This window comes from Calypte anna, chromosome 3 (genome assembly GCF_003957555.1).
Source record: "Calypte anna isolate BGI_N300 chromosome 3, bCalAnn1_v1.p, whole genome shotgun sequence".
In the NCBI taxonomy this organism is placed as follows: domain Eukaryota; kingdom Metazoa; phylum Chordata; class Aves; order Apodiformes; family Trochilidae; genus Calypte; species Calypte anna.
In genome coordinates, this window is record NC_044246.1 from 23,623,901 (window position 1) to 23,648,089 (window position 24,189).

The 24,189-nt window shown below is 39.1% G+C and overlaps 1 protein-coding gene across 1 annotated transcript in view; it reads right to left on the reverse strand.

Annotated features, from left to right (window-relative positions):
* Positions 1-24,189, reverse strand: part of PTPN14 (protein tyrosine phosphatase non-receptor type 14) — a 122,563-nt gene that overhangs the window by 19,996 nt on the left and 78,378 nt on the right. Inside the window, exons 5-15 of the mRNA XM_030446721.1 lie at positions 23,017-23,084; positions 19,781-19,851; positions 17,996-18,083; positions 15,514-15,602; positions 13,839-13,926; positions 13,047-13,129; positions 10,729-10,786; positions 7,263-7,341; positions 4,118-5,607; positions 1,249-1,392; positions 3-221 (exon numbers count right to left, since the gene is read on the reverse strand). Coding sequence (XP_030302581.1) covers positions 3-221; positions 1,249-1,392; positions 4,118-5,607; positions 7,263-7,341; positions 10,729-10,786; positions 13,047-13,129; positions 13,839-13,926; positions 15,514-15,602; positions 17,996-18,083; positions 19,781-19,851; positions 23,017-23,084 — 2,477 coding nt within the window. The remainder of the gene's footprint in view (positions 1-2; positions 222-1,248; positions 1,393-4,117; positions 5,608-7,262; positions 7,342-10,728; positions 10,787-13,046; positions 13,130-13,838; positions 13,927-15,513; positions 15,603-17,995; positions 18,084-19,780; positions 19,852-23,016; positions 23,085-24,189) is intronic.

Below are 24,189 nucleotides of genomic sequence, written 5' to 3' on the forward strand. Positions count from 1 at the left end.
ACCTTTACATGTGAAGCATTGATGTAGCCTGTATTATTTTCTTTGGTTGGCACCAGCTCGACTCGGTTCTCTTCATAAGGAACCACCTCCCTGATGCGGTTGCGTTCAGTGTTTTCAGGCAAGGCAGCAGTGGTGAAGATCCCATCTGCCTTTTTCTTTGGAATCTGCTCATATTCTGTAAACACCATCCCCTCTTCCAACTTCCTCCTCAGGATTTTGCACTAAGATTTAACAAAAGGTACATCAATCCATTAATTGCTCCTGGAGGAACACAATCACTAGACCCATCCACCTGTCCTTTGAATTTCAACATATAGCCATAGAATTCTCAAACTTGATTCTTTTTCCAGTTGGAGTTATCTGAGAAAACATGAAACCTTCTTATTTCTGCTGGCTGAAACTACAAGCAGACTTGACATTTTTACATTCCACCTCCAAATTTTTTAGAGATGTAAAAAACAAAACCATGCTAAATAAAATCCTGGTTCTGTATCAATTTGTATGGGATTTCACCACAAGAGATACTTGTAAAAATATTTTACATTTCTCTTTTTAGGAAGACTATCACACTGCAAGAAGTGTGATGTGGTTCACATTTTCAAAATACTCCCTAACTTGAATGCATGCAATTTCTGTGGTTGAACACAACCCCACAGAAGTACAGGCAGAGGTTAAGTTCTGTCGTCTGCATCCCAGACAATGCAAAGCTGCAAATTTCTAGCCAGAAAGCTTTGCAAATATGTCTCTCAGGTTTTAATGGCAACAACTGTTTTTAATTTCCAAAATACCATATACATGCACACACCCACATGAACAAACAATTTTTTTTTAATTTTTTTTTTTTTTTAAATTTGATCCCATTAGAGACATTAACTGAATTCCTTAGTTGAAGCAGAACATGAAAGATGGTGCCTATGGATGATCACTATAGGAAGACTGCCTGATCAAGTGAAAGATTTGGAGAACATTAGATTTATTGATTGATCTTGTATGACATTGCATGGTCAAGTGAAACAATGAACAGCCTCAATTTTCACTGAATTTCACCTTTGGTAAACGTGCAAGATATTTAACACTCTCAACGTCCTAGGACATAGCAGTGTAGACCATAAACTTTGTCCATGAATAGTTCTGACAACTTTTAAAAATTTTTTTTTGTCATATTTTAAATCAATTTTTATTATTTTAGAAACTCTGTGCTGTTAGGAACAAAGGGAATGAGCAACATTTCATGATCCTCTATCTTACCCTCTCATCCATTGGCACCTTGGCGACTTCATCCTGGCTGTCCTCCGGCACTGGAACCCTAGCAACTGAGAGTCCGTTCAGTGCTGCCAACATCAAGGGCCTCTTCTGGGCCTCCAGGCCTGCCATCTTCTGCTTTTCTAGATTCTTTTGGCAAGAAAAGGCACGTTTTCATCTCTGTGTGATTATTTATAATGCCAGTAAAATGCTGGAATGTTTTTTTAATCTCCAAAATCTGCAACTCTCTGGCCAAGGAATGCAGATGATCACCATTAGCATCGTAAATTCAAATACAACCTCTATTCTTCCTGTTATTCCTCAAAGGCCTGCTCCTACATGAGCACAGAATTTTAATTTCAAAGTAGCAATCCCAGTGTATTATACAGTTTACATGCCATCAAAAGACATACAAATACAATCTTGAGCATTTTTCTGCAAACATTATTCTGAATGTAGGCCGCACAACGCATCACCCTGCCATGTTGAAGCAGCACTGCTGTAGCCAAGATACCTGGGGCATCTTTTAAAAAGCAATAATTTCAATCTATTACAACAAACAGTAAAACACAGGACAGTTGCTTCTCTTCTGTGATGGTAACACTAAAAATAAGAAGTCTTGTGATTTACTCAGCCACTATGGTGATTCAAATAGCACCCGTGATATGTCTCACACTAAAAACTGCAGTCACAAATCCCAGAAAATGAACATGACAGCAGCCAGGGAGGGATATCATTTATTGTACTGCTGCACCATAGTACTCCTCCACACAGAGAACCCAAGTATGAATTTTAAATTCATTTTGCTGCCTCATTATGCTGCTGGGAGCTTAAAATCAAGCAAGAAGACAAACCACCCCTAGAAGGAGATGAATTATGAATATTTTATTCTATTTCCTTAACAGTTCTTTCTGATGGATTTGGAAGAACAGAGGAATACAAGGGAAGCCTGGTTCTCAGCATGCATATGGAAGCTGTGGTCACCACACTGGCCAAGCTCAGCTGCTGAAAACACGCTACTGAACCTGAATGCCTGCAGACATATGCAAATGGACTGACTTGACAGAAGCCTGTGAGCTTCTTTCCTCACCACTGAGTTCTTCCAGACTTAAAAAAAAAAAAAAATCAAACCCAACCAACCAAAAAAAAACCCCCAACAACCTACAAAAAAATGCAAGCCACAACACAAAAAACTCCAAGCAAACTAAAAAGCAAAAGAAAAATCGGTAGCCACCCTGCTTTGTTTTCATACTTTCATAAAGCAAGGCAATGCAAGTATTTTTTATTTACCCATAATAAAATAATAATAATAATAAATTCTCAGAGTAAAATAGAAAACTCTGTGTTTATAAGATCAAGGCAATCAAATTACCATTGATATAATGTGATTCCTATGACAAAAGGAAGACTGCTGATCTAGGCTAAAACCATCTTAAAAGCTTCATGCTAAGACCTACCCTTTACTTTTAAAACAACAACAAAAAAAAGCACTTTTTGACCAAAGGCCAATCTAAAGGATTAATCAGAGGAGGAATATTAAAGCAACATCTTGTAACTCTCTTTTCACCTTCATTTCCATCCTAAAACCTTTTAGGTTCCTGCTTCTAAATATTTTTTCTTTCCTCAGAAGATCAAAAGAGGGTATCTATGCTTGTTGTTTCACCAATCTCTAAAAAATCCATTCATGAAAGATTACATTTTATAGTAAAGTTTCTATTTTGCTTAGGATTCTACAAAAACTAGATTTAGTCTCCATGATACAACCTAGTGACCTAAGTTTGATTCCTAACCATTACCTCAGTGTAAAGATCACCATGAAGAAGAACCACTATATTTTTATTTAGAAATTATTCTTGAATACACAGTAGTATTTAAATAACTAGTTACCAGTCTAAATCACTATCTTTTTCTCCTCTGGACCATTTAGAAGCTTCATAATTTTTGTTTCAGGAATTGCTTTTGTTTCAGGCCTTAATGTTGAAAAAAGAAGCATGGCACTCATGTTGCTCTCTGTAACTGCAGTTGTGCTCCCCAGCGTGTTATGTCAGCAACATCCATAAGTCACCGTATGGTAAGCACCCTTCAGGTCTCTGACACTGCTTACAGCCACACTGAAAACTTTAAGTAGTTTTTATTCTAAATTAACTGCTTGAAAGGACCCTATTTCTCACACTTGGGCATGTTTTTTAAAAAAAATAAACAACCCAGATCCTCAATCACCCAGCCTCTACATCTGCTGCTTCTGTCATTTGCAGTCACTTGTTAGTGGCAAAACTGACAATCCATATTCTACAGCTACCAGTGCTTTGTTCAGGTAACTGTGATAGAGTGACAGCAAAGGAAATCAGAGAGATCCTTTGAAAACTCAAAGAGTTTCCATTATGTTCCATATTATGTTTTACTTAACTCCCCGGAATGAAATGCTGGCACTGAAACACAATCTCTCACCCATCTCAGCCTCACCCTGCCCTCAGATTAAGGGGTGCTGGAGAGCAACGCAGGCAGAGGGCAAGCAGGCACTGAGGGGAACTTTGGGGTCAGCCTCCTCCTCATCCATCAGTGTTCTCTGCCACCCAACTTGGGCTGGCACTGCTGCAGGGTGATGGCACCAACAGACGGGGATCTGGCCAGTAGCCAAATCACAGCAAAAGGAGCAACAGTGCACAGGATCAGAAACTTTGAGGGCCATACAGACCCAGGAAACTAAATGGTAAGTAGCACTTAATATCACATTTCCTAACCTTAAGCAAATCAACATCTTCCCACCCACATGCTCCCCACAGGTTACGGACCCAACAGTTTCCTGATATGGAAACTGACCTGTATGATTACAAATTTCCAAGAAGCCACTGCAACAGAGAAAGGCAGCACTTACCCTCATCATGATTTCTCTTTCTATAATGCTGTCTTCAATAGAAAACATTTCAGACACAGGCCTTTCCTTGACAGGTTCTTTCTTGACCCTCTCCTTCACACTCGTGAGGTCAGGCTCTGAGATGGAAGGCCCAAGCGAAGACCCATTTATGGCCATTTGATCAGTCCGAGAGACACTGATGGCTTTGGAAGGCCCTGGCCTCATGGCTTTGGCCCTGGCTACGGCCACAGAAATGCTAACATGGTCGTGCCTCAGGGCTCCGTTGCTGACACTCTTACGAGGCCCAGGGTACTCTGGAGGAGGTTTATTTGGTATTCTAGCCAAGGCAGCTTGCAGCTGAGCACTGTACTCCATGTTCTCACGGAGAGCTGTTATCCGTGACACAGATTCCTGGGTTTCTTCTTCCTCTTCACTTTCGCTGCTGTGTATCAGCATCGTGGCATCAGAGAATGTCTTTTTGTGATGATAATGAGGAACCTGCTGAACCTCGTGCCCCATCTGAACAGGCTCTTCTGGCTGCACCTGCTCCCGCAAGGTGTTTCTGCGCGGCAGAGGGGCATTCAGAGTTTTTAACGCCATGGCTTCTATACCACGCACCATGTTGCTGATGACCTCCAAACTGTGGCGCTTGTTCACAGCTGCGTGGTGCTTCACGGCCATCAGGGGCTCACTGACCTCCTGCAGGGACTGACGGACAACAGGCGAGCTGTCCTCTTGGAAGGTCTTCACAGAGAGCTGGACTTTGCGAGTGACCAAGTCGGGACTGCTCCCGCTGACGTACTTGTGCCGGTGGCTCGCCAGGTCCGGTGTGCTGGTGGCAGGACGCGGGCGCGGGTAGGGAGGTGGGGGTCTGAAGAGATAGTTCTTTAGCATGTGAGCAGTGTTGTAACTCTGGCTGCTCTGCAGCTGCATGTTAGCCAGTTCCGGCGTGCTGACGGTGTGGGATATGGCGCTGGCTGCTGTCTTATTTTGCACAGTGTTATTAGGGTTCATTTGGTCAGACGGGGTGACAGGGTTGTTATAGCCACCCCCCTGGGGCCCGTATGTGATCGTGTAGGGATGTCTCTCTCGAATCTCAGGCTGACTGTAAACTAAGTCTTCTGGCTGGTTATAAGCGTGTGTGTTTCCAATGTTGAGATTTCTCAAAGACTGACTTTGGCTATCCATCTGGATCACCCCTCTCTTCATTTGCCTCATGACAGTTTCATAATCTGGAGTTGGCCGGTAAGATGGTACTATGATTGCACTATGTCTGTGGCTGGGGATATAGTCTGCTCTCATGATGTCACTTCCAGGGATGCTCAGATTTGAGGACATTGGAGATGCCTGGATGAAGTTCTGTGAGCGATTGAGGGAGTTCATGCTGTGGGCACTGCATACGCTTCCATTGGGTCCATTACCATTCAAGTAGCTGAAGTCCATTGGACACCTGTCCAAGCTGGTCTGAGATCTACAGTAGAAAGTTTCTTCATTTCCATGGAAAATGCTGTCTGTGTAGAGCAGAAATAAAGATGTTGACAATTTTTACATACAAGGACGCACCCAATGTTAACAAAACTTTAAATGCAATCTGTACCAGTGATTACAGAGACACCTTAGTGTACAACTGCAGGGAACACTTGGTCTTGGAAGCAATCTTGTGTCACTGAAATAGATCTAACACAATGCTGCTCCCATAAGCTTTCCTAACAGTTTACAAAATATGGTAGTACAGGTCCTTGAGGGAGACACCAAAGGCGAAAGGGAGGAAGTGTTTTTGCCTGGCAAGAAAGAATTAAGGGGCAACTCCTGTCTCAGCATCCTGGAATACACTGCTGCTGCCACCTTAAAAATCCAGTGCTGCTAGCATACTGCAATCCTAAAAATTCTTGTGTCTTTCCTGTTGATGCATTGCTGTTTGTGATTCAAAGTAGCAGAAGACTGTGGAACTGGAAATCCTACTTCTGACTTACAAACACATTTTAGGACCTGAAGCATAACACACCAGGAGGAAAACAAACAAGCAAAACCAAACAAAAAACTACAAAAAATACAATTAACCAAACAAATAAAAACCAAAAAAGAAACAAAAAAATAAAACAACTCCACACATGTACTCAAGAACATTAAATGCTTCAGCAAATGATATTTGAGAGGGAAACAAGATAGTAAAGATGATGTCCTGAATTACAGATTTACTCAAAGACTGTCTGTGTTGAAAATCTCATTGAAAAAGTAGTGCCTCAAGCTGTGGAATCAGCTGTATGTTCTTCAACAACAGAGAGCAGTCTGCGGTAAAACTGTGGGAATTCCCAATTCTTCTAAAATTGAGAATATGCCCTTTCAGAGCCTCAGCTTCACAGTAAAACAGTTGTGGTCAAGTCAAATCTACTGTATAAAAGGAACCATACTGAAAGGCCCCTTTCAAAACTTATCAAATTCTACCTTAAAATCAGCCAGACCACTGTGACTCTAAAACTCCATTAAGTAGGACTGAGAGCACTTCAGCTGTACCTGTCATGAGCTGCAAAGAACGTAGCCTAAGAGACCTGGGTACATGTATTCCAAGAGGTGGTGTGGTTAGGGTGTGAGACTCAAGGTGCTTAGGTGCTGGGCTCCATTCCCAGCCTTGATCAAAGCAACCTGGTATAACCTCTTAGAGAATTTATTCATCAAACAGGAGGGGTAAAAATAGTTGACCCTCCTTAAGACTGTAAAGTTAACAATGTAGGCAGATACAGATGAAAAAAAAATCAGCATTATCTAAGTATAGAATTTCATGCCCAGAACACAATTTCTCCTACAGTAAAAGGTATTTGCTCTCTTTTTCCTTCATTCCACTTCTCTCCCTGGCCCCAGCTGGCACTGCCTTTGAGTACAGCCATCATACTCCCTTTAGAAATTATTTTTTCAGCTCAGTGAGCTGGAATACCAAGTTTAAGGTCCATATACTCATGCACAGGCATTTTAGAGATATTTGAAAACTGACACTGGACTTTAAACAGAAGACTTACTGCAACATTAACTATAAAACTGCTAGCTCTTCTCCAGCAGCAACTCCCATTCAGCTATGACAGCATTAGAAATCTAGGCAAAAAGGGTAGGAACTTCTTTGAGTACACATAAATATGTAGTCCACTAAAGGAAAAATATATGCTCTAATTACCTTGTGAATTATGTGTTTCAGTGTAGTGATCTCCACACTGGACATGCATAGGAGGCAGTATAAATGGATGTTGTCTTGGCTGAAATAAAAGCACAAGGAAAAAAAAAAGAAGCACATTAGGAACTGCATCTGCTACAGTTTTTGCAGCTGAAAGAGGAAAACTGTTCCGTGCCCTTTTCACTGAAAACTGCTCTCTCTTACTCAGCCAAAGACACATAGTTTTACATTTCTTTATAGAACAGAGAATAACACTTTGTGAATTACTGAATTTTGTGACACAGCCCAAAGCTGACCAGTTAAGACTCCTTTAAGCTTAACCACTACAGAAAACAACACCCAGACTCCCAGCTCCCTTAGAACTTTTCAAAAGTTTATTACAAGTCCTTGCCCTTGAATAATTAAAACAAAACAAACACTTAATCAGGACAAAAGCAGGAGATGGAACAAATTCAAGGACCTAAAACACTGCTATACAAGCAACAGGAGCTCATACAGACTTCAAGCAACTTTATGAATTACAGGAATATCAGATTCCCTAAATAATGAATTGGACCCTTCCTCCAACAATCTGCAACAAGCTTTTTTAACACATGTATCACAGAGGGCAATTCAGCATTAAAACAGCAGGATCCATTACAGCAAAATAAATCACAGCTGGCCTCGTATTTACCAGCTTTGTCCAAAACAGATTTGTTTTGCAATCTCATTTTACCACCTTCACTGTAATGTCCTGTCTGATGTTGCTGAGCAAAGTCTATGAAAAGATACTTTGATATATGAAATAAGTAGTAAGAGAAAGAAGACCCTTGTGACTATGTCTTCCTTAACAGTGGAACAAGGGGGGTTTCCATCTAGGCTGATTAAAGCAGTCCAAACTATTAAAGACTACAGTGGATGCCCAAGGCAAAAAAAGAAACACTAAATTATTTACCTTTGCATGCACATGCTCAAAATGAGCACCATGTAAGTTAGCTACTGAAGAAGGAGCTGGGAAGGGGTTAAATTTACATTTTCTATGTAAATGGAGAGAAGCAATAAGAATCAAAGAAAATGAGCACAAGTGAATTCTTGCATACAAAATGGCTGTGTTAAGCCAGAGCTGGAAGATGACAGGAAATATTTCTGCTACAACAATAAAATCTGAAGGTACAAAACCCCATTCCTACTGAACAATATGAGCAAAGGAGATGCTGCTGACAACCTGAGTAGCAGGGCTTACCCTGAAACAAACTAAGATGTTGAAAAGTCCAGTAAGGACAGAGAAAAAGAGCAAGGAAGAAGTGACTTCTACTTGGAACACATGGATCTAGAGCAGACAATTTAGTTTTTTTTATTTTTTCTTTATTTATTTATTTTTAATAGATGTTATGGAAAGTATCTGAAATAAATTAGAGACTATTCTGTTGGGATGGAATTTTGGGTTTTTCTTGTTGTTGGGCTGGTTTTGGTTTTTTTCTTGGTTGATTAGTTTTGTTTCTGTTTTGGTTTTAGATACTGTTTTTTTTTGAAGGCCCATCTGCCTCTTCTGACAAAATAGGAGAGCTTGAGGTCTGCAGAATGTCAACATGCAACTTTGGAATCACTTGGATTTTCTTTTTTTAAATGCCTAATTACACATATCAGCATATTAAGATCTCCTACACTGGGGAGGTTTTCCTGGAAAATCAGCATCATTGGGTGGCCTGACAGGAAAAAGAAACAGCATTAAATGGCTTCAAAGTAATAGTTAATAAGAGGTTCACCACGATGCCAAAAGCGTATAAAGAATCTTAATCTGAACGTAACAAACATGATCCTCAGTGAAGGGGCAGAGCTTCACCCCAAAGATTCTACTTCACTTCCCATTTAAGCCTATTGATTTATTACCATACATGACAAATGAGTAGGTAGGTGTATAAAAGCATCTACAGGGCATGATCAGAAGAGCTTTTTTTTTTTTTTTTCTCCCCAGAGAGAACTGTTCCAACAAGTTAACCAAACAGTTATGAAAAAAAACAGTTGAAAGTTCAATGTGAATTGTTAGAAGTCCAGTTCACTTTTTAGTTAATGAGCATACATTCCTCTTCTTGATCTCTTCCTAAGACTGTTTTTTTTAAAAAAAAAAACTTGTTTTATGCTTATATTTAAAACATAAAGAGGCAGCAGGATTTGTTTTTCCTTTGAAAAAGTAGATTTCCATTTTTCATATCCAATATAGAAGACAGTTCTCTTTTTCCCCTTGTGCTGTATCTGAGGACACAGCATTAGAATGCAAAGCACATTTTATTTCTTCACCTTTTTCGTATTTCTCATTGTCATCTCCAGGGACTAAACTTGCAGATACCAAAAAGTACTGTAAAAATGCCTCAGAGGATGTAATACATAGTTTGTGTATTGCGTTGTGACCCTTAGAAACATGCTAGGAGTGAAAGGACAGAGAAATCCACAGCCAGCCACAACAGCTTTCCTGCCAATGCAACTGCAGAACACAACTTTTAGATCTCATGGACTATACTTACACACACAGGAAAACAGCCTGTGCTGAAATTCTTAAAAGGTAAAGTTATCCTACTATCAGTACCTGCTTAAACTTAATTTTGGAACATTTTCATAAGCTGTAACCACACCATGGGGATGCACCAAGAAAAAGCTCCTGCACACATTAGCTTTCTGCCTCTCAGCAACACACTGAGGTGTAATTTAAATCACAAAACTGCCCTCTATCTAAGGGACCAGCAGTCATGCTGTTACTCTAATGAAAGGGTAAGAGTAAGAAATTTTTGTAAGAATTCCTGACATACTAGATTTTAAAATTTAGATCCAAAAAAAGTGTCTGAGCTGACTGGGGAAAAAAAAAAAAAGATTTTCACGAATGTCTTTGGTAAAGATTTCAGGAAAAAGTTATCCAGTTTTCTCAGACTTAAAGAGTATATGGAGATTTTTTTTAATGAAAACTGTTTAAAAAAACACATTCTCTGAATCACAATCCTGTACTGACTATAAGAGTTTTACTTAAAAATCACAGTAACTTCACACAGAAAATGGCTCTTAACTCAAAAAGTTGATAAATCCCAAGTAGACTTTGTACAAAAACATGAGGAATGGAAGCAGCATGAAAGGAGAAACTGCCATTATATAGTGACTAGGTTTTGACACCCACAGCACAAGATACTTCAAATTCTTTCTAGAGGATTATTTTCTATACATATTGAATAACCCAAATACAGAAGAAAAGATGCTCAGTTTCTGCAGGGCAAATAAAAATATAATGCCTTGAAGACTTTAATTTTTACACTCAGTGGTGATATTATCCAGTTAAATTAATCAACCTGTGCAGCCACACCCTTGAAACTTATTCCTGTCATACTGCCTCTAACAAATGAGTTAATATGTTTATTTGAAATTTAGAAAATATTCCACTTTACACAATGCCCCGTTCCATTAGACATGGCATAGACATTCTTAAAGACCCCACTGTGGAACATACCAAGGATGACCTACTCCAAGTGGGTCGTCGTCGGATAGGAGGAGGAGAATTTGATTGTCTGTGGAAGAAAACATAAAGAAAAGAACTAGAAACTACAATATTTCAATTCTGATACATGGATGAATGGGGAAGACATGAGATGAAGAATCTGTAAGTACTGCTCGTTTATGAGTTTCAAAAAAAAAAAAAAAGGAATAAATGAAAATAATTCTGGTCTTTCTCTAAATACAGAAAGTATTCTACTTGCAAAATATACATGCCTTCTGTTCATTATTCTATCTGTCTTACTTGGAAACAAAAGAAAGAAAAACTCTGGTTTAAAGATGAATCAAACAAGTCTCTTAAGCAATAAAAATTGAACATGGCACACAGGCACAGTCTCAAGTGACTTAAGGTAAACAATAAAATGATGAAAAATTTATGAAATTCATAGTGATCACTCCAAAGCAATGCACACAGATCAGGAGGGGGAAAAAATGCAACTGGTTAGATAACACAGGCAGAGCCACATACAGTGTTAGAGTAGCCAGGTGCAGTGGAAGGATCAAGGAGTGTAGGAGGAAAAAAAAATAATAAGAGGAAGGGAAAGAAACAAGTTGAAGGAGGCAGAAATACAGTGCTTACGTGAAGAGAGGAAAGGTGGAATTTGTCCTCTTACAGTTTCTGATCTGGTGAATGATGTTATGTGTGATTAGACGAAACGCACACAGGAAAACAAACAACTATTGTTTTAACAGAGGGCAGGAAAATTATTTAGCTAGAAAACACACACTGCTCTCATTAATATCTGCAGCTCTAACACAGAAGCTGAAACCACATGAGAATGTAGTAAGCAGAGCTGTCCTAATGGCAAAAATACATTTAAATTCCAGTTATTTCCCTCAGTGACCTCATGATGTTCCCTAGTGTTATTAGTCCAAATATTTGTAAATTATATATGAAGGTGCTACATACACCCAGTTCATGGTACCCACATGCTTATAGGCTCAGTGCTTAGAAATAAAGGTGAGCAAAAGCTGTTCCTTCTTCTGTCTGGATCATGAACAGTAACAGAGCAGTCCTCTCTGTTGACCCCAACTACAGCTTCAAAGGGGAAATACTGCAAGATGACAGACTATGGTATTTTGGTTTCTTTCTTGACTGTCACAGGGGAGACAATCAGGAGCTTTCTTTGAACTCAGTTCCTCTGAAACCATTAAAATTAAACTTGCTATTGGACTACTGAAATGCATTAAATACTGTTAAATGTCTTTTCTGTTCTTCCACTCTCCTCCTCGGAGCTATAAATGCCATCTGAAATCTAATCAATGTCTCTTCTCTGTAAGTAAATGATCATTGTATGTAGTTTGCCTAAATGATCTCTTCAATACTCTGGCTCACAATATGTTAATACATTGTATGCCTATGTACTATTAGACAGCTAGACCTTCCAATCTTTCCTTCACCACTTTGGCTGTGTTTTCCAACAGATGGCATTACCCAGCTAAACAGATGGGATGTCCAGCTCCAACTAGAGCTGTTGCTCGAGAGGAACTTCTTCTTGTTCTCATTGATGTACAAACCCTTCACATCATGCAAATTTCTCAGCATTCTGAACTTCTCAACGCAAAATTTGTCTCAACCTAAAATTGCTCTGTGCTTATATAAATGAAACATACTCATCTCATAAAATAACTTTTGACTTCTAACTAAAATGTCACTAATTCCTCCCTCACTTAGGATGAATCCACCTGCTTGAGAGGAGTAGCTCCAAGCCAGTTCCTTAATAAGTGATCAAAGTAAAGCCTAAAGGAGACTTTGGGTTCAGATTTACAGTTCCTAGTGTGTCATCCTAGTACAGATATACAGATTAATATTCCCAGGCATCCTCCCTTTTTTGGTGCACAGAAGAAGAAGATAAATTATCCTGCCCAAATTAGAAGATGACACCTTGTGTTTTCCACTGACCTTAGCAGCTAGATGGGTAATGCATCTTCAAAATGTTACTGTAATTCATATTTTGGCATGCTAACATATGTCACCTTTCACTCCAGTTTGTACTAATACTCTGGCTTATGAACAGCAGAGACTAATTTAAGGCACACTGTCAGATTTGTCTGCTTGGGGACCATCAAGCCTCAGAAGGCTCAGAATGAAATTTCATTCTCAATTGTCTGTTCTTGCTGGTAGTAAAAACACAACAAGAAAAAAAGGGAAAGGGGAAAGAGAATAACTGACACAAGTGGCTAGAAAAAAACCAAACAAAACCAGACACACCAGAAGTCAGAGCAATTCCAAAGCAGGGTGTCAGAAAGCAACTCTGAAAAAGGAGTACTCACTCTGTGCAGATTTTGTTCTGTTTGTAAAACTTATGCCTTGCTGCAAACAGACGTGAAATATATTTGGCGTTTTCGAGATCATCCTTTAAATACAAGAAAAAAAAATAGGAAAAAAAAGTTTATTATTCTTACCAAGAAGTAACAAACAAGAGCTTTAAAAACCCAATTGCAGAAAGACTCAGCAAGGCCTGCCATGTACAGAATCTGGCTGCCAAGAACACATCTAGTGCCCTCAAGAGCATTCAAGGCAGTGAATTGCTGAAATACAGCGGCATGCCTTTACATGCTGCCACTTCACTGCTAAGTGACAGTGGGAGGGGAGGAGAGACGACGACAACACCAAAAAATGTCTCAGGCTTGCTGGTCCAGTTTCTATACTGGCCTTGGTTCAGGGAGGTGGGATTTTAAATAGCTCAGAGCAGAACTGCAGCCCTCCGAGTCGCAGTATGTGCAAGGATGGCAGCTTATGCCCAGTTTCAATAACTGCTTATGCTGCTATATTTATGCCAGCACAGAAGATAGTGTGGCACTGTGGATGTTTAGTCCAACAAGCAATTCAGTTCTTTGCAGACTTCCCAGCACAGTATACTTTGGGACTGCTTGGAAGAGAAAAGAAATATTTCTAGCTAAATGAACTTAATTTCACTCTCTGCATAAAGTCAAATGTGGACTTTGAGGCTGGGGGGTGGGTGGATTTAAGGTGAGTAAGACCCCTTGGGAAAGTGAAATGTTAAAGGTTTATTTTTTATATAAGCAGCTTTCTTGATGACACTGATTAGATCTTTCTCTTACTGTGTGAAAGAGTACATTCTCTTCTTTGTTGATCAACTCCAGAACAATTGAAGACTTGTTGTGTGCTATATTCCCAATGTCATTCCACCTGTAGAGTAAAAAAAATGTGGTAGCTTGCCAACACATACATTCAAACATTTCACAAACACATTAAGAATCCCTTAGTCAACATTATTAGTCTCATTTTATGGGAAAGCTTTTCAGTAGCTGTTTGGTGAAGTAAAAGGGTCAGGAAAATAGGAAGTCATGCTCTGGTTAAAGGAGAAACAGAAATTCAGCTCTTAACCCAAAGCAGAAAAATTAAAAGCTCTCTTTAAAATCTCCAACTTAAAGACTCACAATAGAAGATACATTGATGGGAAACATTATAGTGAACAGTGGCATTTTTAACTGATTGATTTTAGCCACATATAACAGGAACCTTGAATTCTTTTTTAATTGTGCCATTCCTCTCCAAATACTGTTTTCAGGTTTCCACCAGGGCCAATTCCTTGTAAAGGAGGTTAGGTTGACAGCAGGGTTACGTAGGCTATGCATATCATGTTAATATCATGGTTTTATACTTGCAAATTTTTTTTTTAGAGTAATTGTCAGGTTACTCAAGATCAGAGTTATAATCTTCTCACAAATAGCTGACAGACATTTGCGTACATTGCATGCAATCCATGGGGATGGAAAGGATTTGTTTGTTCTGTTTGCAGCATACATTCCTCTTCATGTCATGGCAGGATGCTTGAAGTGCATATTTACAAAGAGTAAGGATCCCTGCACCAACTATCACTTCAACATGCAAAGGAACTTCTCATTTTAGTCACTTAGCACAGTTAGAAGATTAATTTCTTCTCAAAATGAAATACGCAAAACATCAGCTATGGGGGAAAAGGAACCCTAATATTTTTTAACATGACCACTATAACTAAAGGGAAATCCCTGCAAGGTTCCAGCTGAAGTCACTTACAAGCATTAGCTACTGACTAAAAATTAGTGCTCCTCATAAAACACATTTTTTTGGCTACACAGATGTCCATATTCTACTAAAAAAGACTAGTGAAAATCCACTTCAAGCTAACACAGACAGTAATAGAAATACCCAGCAGAACAGCAGCAAAGTGGAATGAGTGAAACCTTAGCTTCCCTGGGATCATGGTAATTTTTAGCCACATTTTCATACAGAAGAAACTTTTATAAGAAGTAACAAAACCCACAAAAGAAAGTTAATGGAAAGGCTTACATGAATCTTAGTAAACAAAAGAAATGGTAGAATGAATAAAGAAGTGACATTGCCAAGGTTCTCAACATTTCAGAATGAGAATGTTCAGCTTTTTTTTTTAGTGAGGCACCTAAATATGGCAACCAGATTTTCAGAAATTTTGAATGCCTCAGTTGCAAAACGTGAGTCAAAATGGCAAGAAAAGAGATCAAAGCCTTATAAGTTGAACAAGATACATGACAGACAACTACATCTTTCTTGGTGTCAGACCCATTCACAGACACCAGAATTTATTCTTTATGTCATCTCTTATGGCCAAGAGGTCAGTCCTTAAAACAGAGAGGTGACTAGTCCTTAGTTAGAGGATTGGCACTACTGAAGTCATATCTGTAAGTAAGGAATAAACTCCACATGTGGAGCTCTGAAAAGAAACTTGTTTTAAATATGGAAGATGCTATTTTTTACCTATAAATCACAGTTGTCCTTCCAATTCTGTTTTTAATGAAGATTCCCATGAAGAAAATACCGAGATGTATATCATTTCCATGATTATCCTGCAGAGAAATGATACGGATTTAGTTTGAAAAAGAAACTGGAGAGTGCATGTTGAACCACCAAAGCCATCCTTCCGCAGGGATGCAGGACTAACCCTTGACTTATCTATATTTTGCTGCTTGATTGGACTCCTTTTTTCATTATGTAAAAGCAGTTAGCACTTCACTGGATTGATTCCATTGGTCAGTGAGAAAAGACATAGGCTTAATGCTCCCAAGGTTCTCCTCTATCAAACAACAAGGACACCACAAACTGGGATTTATCCTCCAGGGATTTATTTATCTCTCTACATTCTCCATCATTGTCATGATAGCTCCTAGAGCCCACATGATTACTAAAAGCAATAGTCCTCCTTCACATTCACAGTACTCCTCCAGTCACCTGTTAAAACATGTCAAGATTTCAGAAAACCACACCTGGAGATGGAATCCCTCTCAAAAGCAATACTCTTCACAATTCCTTCTGTAAGTACTCTGTACAGAAGTTCACAGCATGTCACTCCAGAAAGTACTTGCATCTGTATACAGATACATGCTCCATTCTTTTTCAATTATTGGGCTAAATATTCAACTGCATGCACCACATACTGTCCAGTGTACTTGCACTGTTTATCAGAAATTCTATTGGTTTTTTGCCTACCCATGTCTCCTTGCAGGCTCCTGTTTGAAAACCATGCTCCTGTTCCATTTTGCTACCAGTTGTTTTCTTAAGAATGCCTTTTTCTGGTTTTGCTACAAAAGCTTAATGCTATTGACAATGACAATTAATCAACAAAAAGAACGCATACGCAGTAATTAAGACTTTAGAGTGATAAATAAAAATCATGCTAACACAAAGATCAAGGTTAAAAAGAACTTCTAGAAGACCAAATATGAGAGAAATTAATGCACTACGCATGAGCAGATTTTGAAACCATCAGGCATCTCTGTATTTCAATAGATCAGATAAGAGCTGCTCTCCTGACCTTTATCCCCAGAAGGCAACAACTGAGTATGTGCACCTGCCTCCTACTACTGTTAGGCTTTCTGCAAATGATGGATGCCACTTTTTCATAGGCCCAGCCTATGCACTGATTCTCAGTGCTGCCTACACCAGCACTCTTCCATACACACCACAAGTCAGCAGAGGTCCTACAGCTGACAGGTTACTCCTTAGTCTCATTAGACAACTACACATTCCTCTGTCTTGTCCCAGAGGCAGCTTTAGAAGGCAGTGAGACTGGGAAAAAATGTTGGGAAAAACGTATGTATTTGCACACACGTGTGTGTATGCCCAAATATCTATACAGAAAGATAAACATAAATCTCGTAGCATTTTCTAATTGGAAAAAAAGAGAAAAATCCTTCATTTTTCCCCCTGAATGCAATTCTATTGGCCTACAGGGCCAGCACATTGCCTTGTCACACTGGTAACTTCTTCCTGCAATTCAAGAAAGCACTCAGTCCATTTCTCAGACCTACCTTACATTAAATAAAATATCTTACCATTCAGTAATATTTAACGACAATTTCAACACAGAAATCCTTTGCAGCAGCATTAATCCAAATTACTTTGAGGAAAACATTTATTTCAATCATTGACAATAAACATCCCATATTTTGTTGTTAAGTAGAGGGGTTTTTGCCATTCAGCTCGTCCCCTTCAGGCCAATTTTTAGACTGGCCAACTTTGACTTCAGTGGAAAGCTTTGTTGTTTGGTGTGAGGTTTTGTCTGGTTTGGTTTTAAATTCCCAGTTAACTCTAACTAGCAGAAAAACTTCTATTAGTCCACCACTCATGCTGGCTGGGGTTGGTTAGCAAAGAGAAATAGGTCATGCTGGTGACAGCAGTTTTTAGTTTCTCAGCACAACTTTATGGTGGAATGGACTCCATAAAGCCAGTCAGAGCATGCATGGGAGGAAGGGGCTCCCAATGAAGGGAAAGTAACTACAAATGCAAACTAAACTTCAAAAACCACCCTTGATTTTAAGTGCATGGAGGACCTATGTGCACATGTAAGAATCTAAGGAAAAGTAGTAAAGTTAATGCTTTGTACATAGCGTCTTAGAAAGGAATCACAGAATGGTTTGGGTTGGAATGGACCTTCTAGATCAGGTCTAAATGAAAAGGTCTTATCTTCTACCCTGTTAAAGATAAACAGATCTGAGGTTCATTTGCCCCAGCCACTGTCCCTCAGACGGCATTCCAAGAAAAGCAAGGAGCATCTCTGCTTCCCAAGTGAGCAGGTCCTAGTACACAGCTAATTCATCCTTGAGAAGGACTTTGGTGGAAGAGAAGCAATACTTGAGGCCTGTTTCTTTTGGGCAAACATGACTTGCACACATTCCAAAGGTTGCTGCAGACTCCTGCATCATTTGTTTCAGAGGTTATTTTATAAGATATACTAACATACCTTCACAGGGAAGGTTTCCTGTCCAAACCCATCAAGGCGTTCCACTTCATTGATGTACATTAGCTCGGCTTCTGCTGCTGTAATGCCACTGCAATTAAACAAAAGGCAGCAAATGGTTCAATATTGCATGCACACCAAAACACTAGTGAAAAAATGGAATAGCTACAAGCTACTTTGGATACTCTGCCTAGAAACATAAAACACAAAACTAACTTTCAACACTAGGATCATAATCAGGAAGGGGAGGAATTTTACTAGGTGTTGCTAAAGTAAAGTTCAAAGCACAGTTCACATTACAGGATGAATAAACTGAAATGATCGTATTACTCAGTTTCTTTTGCACACATGAAATATTTTCCAGGCTTTATTAAAACATCAGACCATTGCATCAGGTTGTGTCTAGTTCTGGATGGCAAATTTGAGCCATAAGGGTCCTAATTTGCATAAATAGTGTAGGAATCAACTGAAGTTGCTTAAAATGACTTAAAAGGGAAGACCTTCATTTTCATATAGGCTCTTCAAAAACACAGGCACTAAATCAAATGTTGAGCAGATTCTCTTTCATAACAGAGAACAAACCACCTGAAAATTTCTATACACGTGTCTACACTTGCTGCTGTCACAGCTCAGGAATTCAGATTTCAGTTCTCAAAAGCAGGTCAGAATAGATTGCAGGTTGCTCTCAAAGAAGGCCACCATTGATGTTTTCCCTCTTTGCTCCTCCTTCCCACAGCTTACAAATAGAAATTTAGGAATCAAATAAATACTTGGGAGAAAGAGGGAGAGAAAGGAGGTAGGATGTGAGGGTAGGTATTTGTTCTTTGTGTTGCAGAAATAGCACTAGAGAGCACAGCAGGAGGGAAATCTTTCCTTTCAAGTCTGAGTTAACCAGGATCACAGAAGCAGCCCGTTGCACAGGCAGAACAGAACCAGACCTGTTCAGGGCCAGCTTTAGAACCTAACCCTTTGGTTGCATCAAAGGCCCAAGGTTGCATTGAAACTTCGAGGGAGAATGGCTTTAAACTCAGAAATAGGAATTCGCCCCTTTACAACCATCTTCTGTCATATAAGGGGAGTGCTGCACCCTGTCACATAATACTCCTATATACATCTCATTTAATAAAGCTTTAAATGTAAGTTCATAACACAACACAAAAGCTTATTTCCAATGATGTATAGTACTGCCATTTTTTAAAGAACGCACTCCATAGGCTTCAGTACTTCCACCACCAAAACACCTAAATGACAAGAAACAAGCCTGCTGACAAAAGTGTTTGTACCTACCTAGTAGATACACTCCTCCTAGCTCATTAACTAGCAACAGCACATTACAGCTTTTCCACAACTACACTTAAAACCCATCTCCTGTCATTTTCTTTTCCATTATATTGAGAGCCTGTGTATCCCTTTCTCTCTTTTGTATGAGAGAAAACCCTAGGAAAGATGTTTGGACCACCCCAATCAAGTTAAAGGGTCTTTCACCATCAGGATTTAATGAAACCAAGAAGAGAAAGGAGTATATTACATAGCACAAGTAGTGTTACATGTGTTCATTAATCCTTATGGTGCAAACGCTCATTTATTTGGGATTAAGTTCCATGGACATTTTGTGTTCACAAGAAGCAGATAATCTTTTAAAATAGACTAATTAAATATCTAGTGAGATGTAGCATAATAGTAACAAGAAGACAGGCTAGTTTACTCCTGCCAGAAAAGCAGGTGGAGGAAGGGATGTCCTAGGATGACAATTTTTGAAAACTCTGAATCTTCACACTTCAAGCTCACCTGTGAGTTCGGTGTTCCTGGGCTACCTTTTGAGTCAGCTCCTCCAAGACAGCTTCATCCTGGGTCCAGTCCTGTAAAAATATGAAGTAAAAGTAGTTAACTAAATAGAGAGGAGACAAACCAAGAGAAGAACCATGATAAGAGGTGTTTCAGGATTGTTTCCTGTTCATGCTCTTCCAGGCAGTTACAGAGAGAGAACCTATCACCAATTGCACTGAAAATTCAGAAAGCAGGCTGCTGAAAATATGCAAAAATAGCACGAGGGTCTGGTTTTTTCACATATTTTTAGGGGGGAGAGAGTAGAAAAAATACTTTTAAAGACACCGGTACAGTACTTATTATTCCAAAACAGAGAACAGAGCATGGATAAGAAATCTTTTCCTAGACAAGGAGAAAAAAAACCTGGAAATCAAATCAATATATACCTTTTAAAACAGCACAGAATAATACATAGACCATGGGAAAGAAAAGTCATGGTTATTTGTGTCCAGAAGAGAGCCACAATCCTGATCAGAGGACTGGAGCACTTCCTCTGTGAAGAAAGGATGAGAAAATTGGGGTTGTTCAGCCTGGAGAAGAGGAGGCTCCATGGTGACCTTATAGCAGCTTTCCAATATCTGAAGGGGGCCTACAAGAAAGCTGGGGTAGGACTTTTTGCACAGGTGTGTTGCTAGAGGAGAAGGGGACAGGGTTTAAAACTTGAAGAGGGGAGATTTAGATTAGATATGAGGAGGAAATTCTTTGCTGTGAGAGTGACAAGACACTTGCACAGATTGCTCAGGGAAGTAGTGGAAGCCCCATCCCTGGAGGTATTCAAGCCCACGCTGGATGGGGCTTTGAGCAACCTGATCTAGTGGGAGGTGTCCCTGCCCCATTGCAAGGGGTTTGGAATCAGATGATCTTTAAAGTTCCTTCCAACCTAAAACATTCTATGATTCTATGATTTTCTGTCCTGCAACCATGGTGCTCTATCATCTTAAAAAGGATTGAAAGTTTTGCTTTCTCTTCAAATATGTAATAAAATGTGCTTTATGCCTGCAACATATTTCTGAGCAGAAATTTTGTCTTCTGCAAATTTAATAGTGTCTGGTAGAAATAATTCTGAAATAATGGAAACAAGTTAATAGAGGAAGTGTGCTCATAAATTCAAGTCCAAGTTTCTTCTTCTTGAAGAAACCTCAAAGTTCTGATTTTTACTTTAAAAAAGCCTTAAGGCTCTCGTGTAATGTACTTAAATACACTGCCTGTTTCTTGCTCAATGAGGCCCTCCCTCTGCTATTTGCTTCTGTCACAAAAAAATGTGAAAGTGGTAGCGTGCTAATGAAAAATGGCGTGGTACATGCCTATGCACAGCTACACACCTGTGGGGTGTACTGTGTACATAACTTTGTTCTTTTCCCTGCTGAAGAAATGCCATTTGACACACATTGTAGCCTCACAAGATCAAACAGTACAAATGTAGCTGCCCCTCCCTCATCCACCAGCTCGCTTCACTTATGAATTTACAGCAAAGTTCTTGTTGGAAGCTCTTTCTATGCCTGAGATTCTCTTGAATCCTCCCACTTGCTTCAGGTCTAGTTTGTATCTGCAGCACTTAGCAACTGTCACTGAGCTTGCAGTGAGGAATTTACCATTACGTTATCCACTCACCCCCAGAAAAGCAAAGACAAATAGTTAAAGAAATAACTAGAAAAACCGATGATTTAAGAGTAGGCTTCTGAAGACTGTAGGAAATAGACATTTCTCAGGCAGCTTACTCAAAAATGAGTAATATCTAGGAGATATTCCCAAGAGTAAACTGCTGAACCACATATAAATTAACCAGCTGAAAACTCCCCTGGAGGCTTAAGCTCTCCCCTGTATTTTTTCTGAATACAAATATTATCAGCATATTGAAAGGACTTTGCAGAAGTTCAGTAATTTACAAAGTAACAGCTTGAGATATTTCTCTGTCTATAGTTGCAGCCATCATTCCCCCTTAGGCTATCATACATGACTTCATAAGACAATAAACAACATCATCAATTACTTAGCAGTAGATAAAGGCTGTCTACCAAAGAAATGCTTCTCCACCAGTCATGCTAAAACTGACTTTAGTAAAAATATCTAGATATACAAGGCATATGGAGAGTTCTGTACATTTATTATTTTCCTTTCTGATTTTTTTTTTTCATGTGGTGTTGAACTGTCTACCAGCTCCAGACTGCACTTTTACTTCAAGACACTGTGCAGCTGTCACCTTTTTGGGCGTGAGAGCGGACTATCTGCAGCAGTTCCTGTACAAACAGCACCACAAGTGGGATGAAATGCCTCTGGAAGTGCCTTTCTCAAATCTTCAAATTACCGTGAGATGAATCATTCTCCCTCTACCACTTCACTAATTGCAAAGGAAACCAGATGCCTTAACGTCTAGGCAGTTACACTCAGGGCATGGGAACCCCACCCCACTTCCAAATTTTTTTTTTCCAGTTACAAAGAATTTGAAAATCTTTTACATTTTATGAAGCTTGCACTCAATACTTGTGTTGATGGACCTGTTAATCTGAGATAAAACCAGCCTTAATCTCAGCAAGGTTTTTTCTGTCTTCTAATCCATCTTCCCAGAGAGGCTCATTGTCACGGGTTGTGAGTGCTTGGCATTTGTCACCAGAGTTTCTAACATCATTAGAGATCTAAACCCCTTCTCCCAGCATTCAAACAGTTTGCTACTTTCCGAAGTAAAATTAAATCAAATATATAGCACAGTCCCTGGAGAGCATTTTGAGAAGACCCGTTTCATGCTTCACTTCAGTCTAATAGTCAGTTGATATAAAATCACAGTCTCTTGAGGAAAGGATGAGTGATTCGTCCTGTGACACAACATTTACTGCATCAGCAGTCCTCATATCCCCTTGTTATTTCATGTTACTAATAGTAGTACTTCTACAAATAGTAGCACTGCTAGCATACAACTTTATAAACAGCTGCAAATTCTTTTTTTGATTCAAACAAGTAGATTTCTTTTGTTGTCATCTATTTGTAGTGGAAGCTTTAAGGAACTGAAAAAGGGCTTAATTTCCCCAGTGTATATTCAACTCAGATGCAATCAACTCTATTGCAGGTTTTGAGGAGCAAATTTTACTTCCACTAATAATAGTTCAACTCTGGTGCTTTTACTCTGTTGCCAACAAAACTATCTCCAAGGCATGGAGAAATTATTCATAAAAGACCACAAAAGAGGAGAATAAGAAACTCACCATAGGGAACAAGACATATTCTCGGAGGAAGTCATGAGATTCAAACTGATTATAGTCTCCAAAATCCGCTGGAAAACAACAACACAATTACTCATTTTAGCACTTTCCACACATGTTAAGACCACACTCAACCTTTGCACAGATGTGTAATTTCAAGTGGGTGAGTTCTCTCTGAAGCCACAACCCAGCACAAAGATTCCTGCTTGTACTTTATCTTTTAACATGGAGGTCTGAAAATAGTAGTGTTATTACTAGAGATCAAATAACAGCTAACAAGTAATTTCTCCCATTTGATCCCTAATACTACAACCATTTGCAATGCTTAACCACCAGGAGTTCAAGTGTTTCTTTTTCTGTATCTTTCATGAATTAATACCACCATCTCTAAACAAGGCTGGGATTGCTCAGCCTCTTTAGAAAGGGTGTACAGTTTTGCTTCTCCAACATTTCCAACCCTAATTAGGGAAAAAAGAAAACCAAACAAACTTAAACAAACAAAAAAAATCAACAAAGAAAACCAAACCAAACAAACAAACAAAAAAAAAACCCAAACAAATTCACTGACACAGTTCTACATAATTGTACACAACATGCTTGATTTTATAGCCTAGGAGGTTAAAATCCAGTAGCCAATTTTGTTAAAAATTGTAAACAACCAAAAAACATGGTTTAGAGCAGGAGGGGAGATTTTATCCTTCTGTAGCAAATACAACAGTACAGGCACTCTGTCAGTTTCACTGACTGGCCCACAACTTTCTACTTGCTTTTCTGCTTCTACTTCTCTTTAAGAGGTACCTAAAGCTTCATGCTCACATTCAACTGATATGTCAGGGCTGAGGATTTTATTTCAAATGTCCTTGAAACTGTGGAGTTTTCAAAATGCTTCCTAAAGGCTAAGCTATATTTAAAAAAAAAAAAAAAACAAAACAAAGCCTACATTTATCTATCTGTTCAACACACAACAGCTTATATCAAAAGAATATCTTGCCAGAAGGTTTTTATTTTATATTAATTGACCTGGATCAAACACCATCTACAAGGTCCTCATATTATAAAAGCTGGAAATTCCCAACATAAATCATATTAGTTAAACATTCTTTCAAAGCTTCTAGACAATTTCACATATTGCAGGATGCCAAAAATGCAGTTTTGTTTTGTTTTCACTTCAGAGCT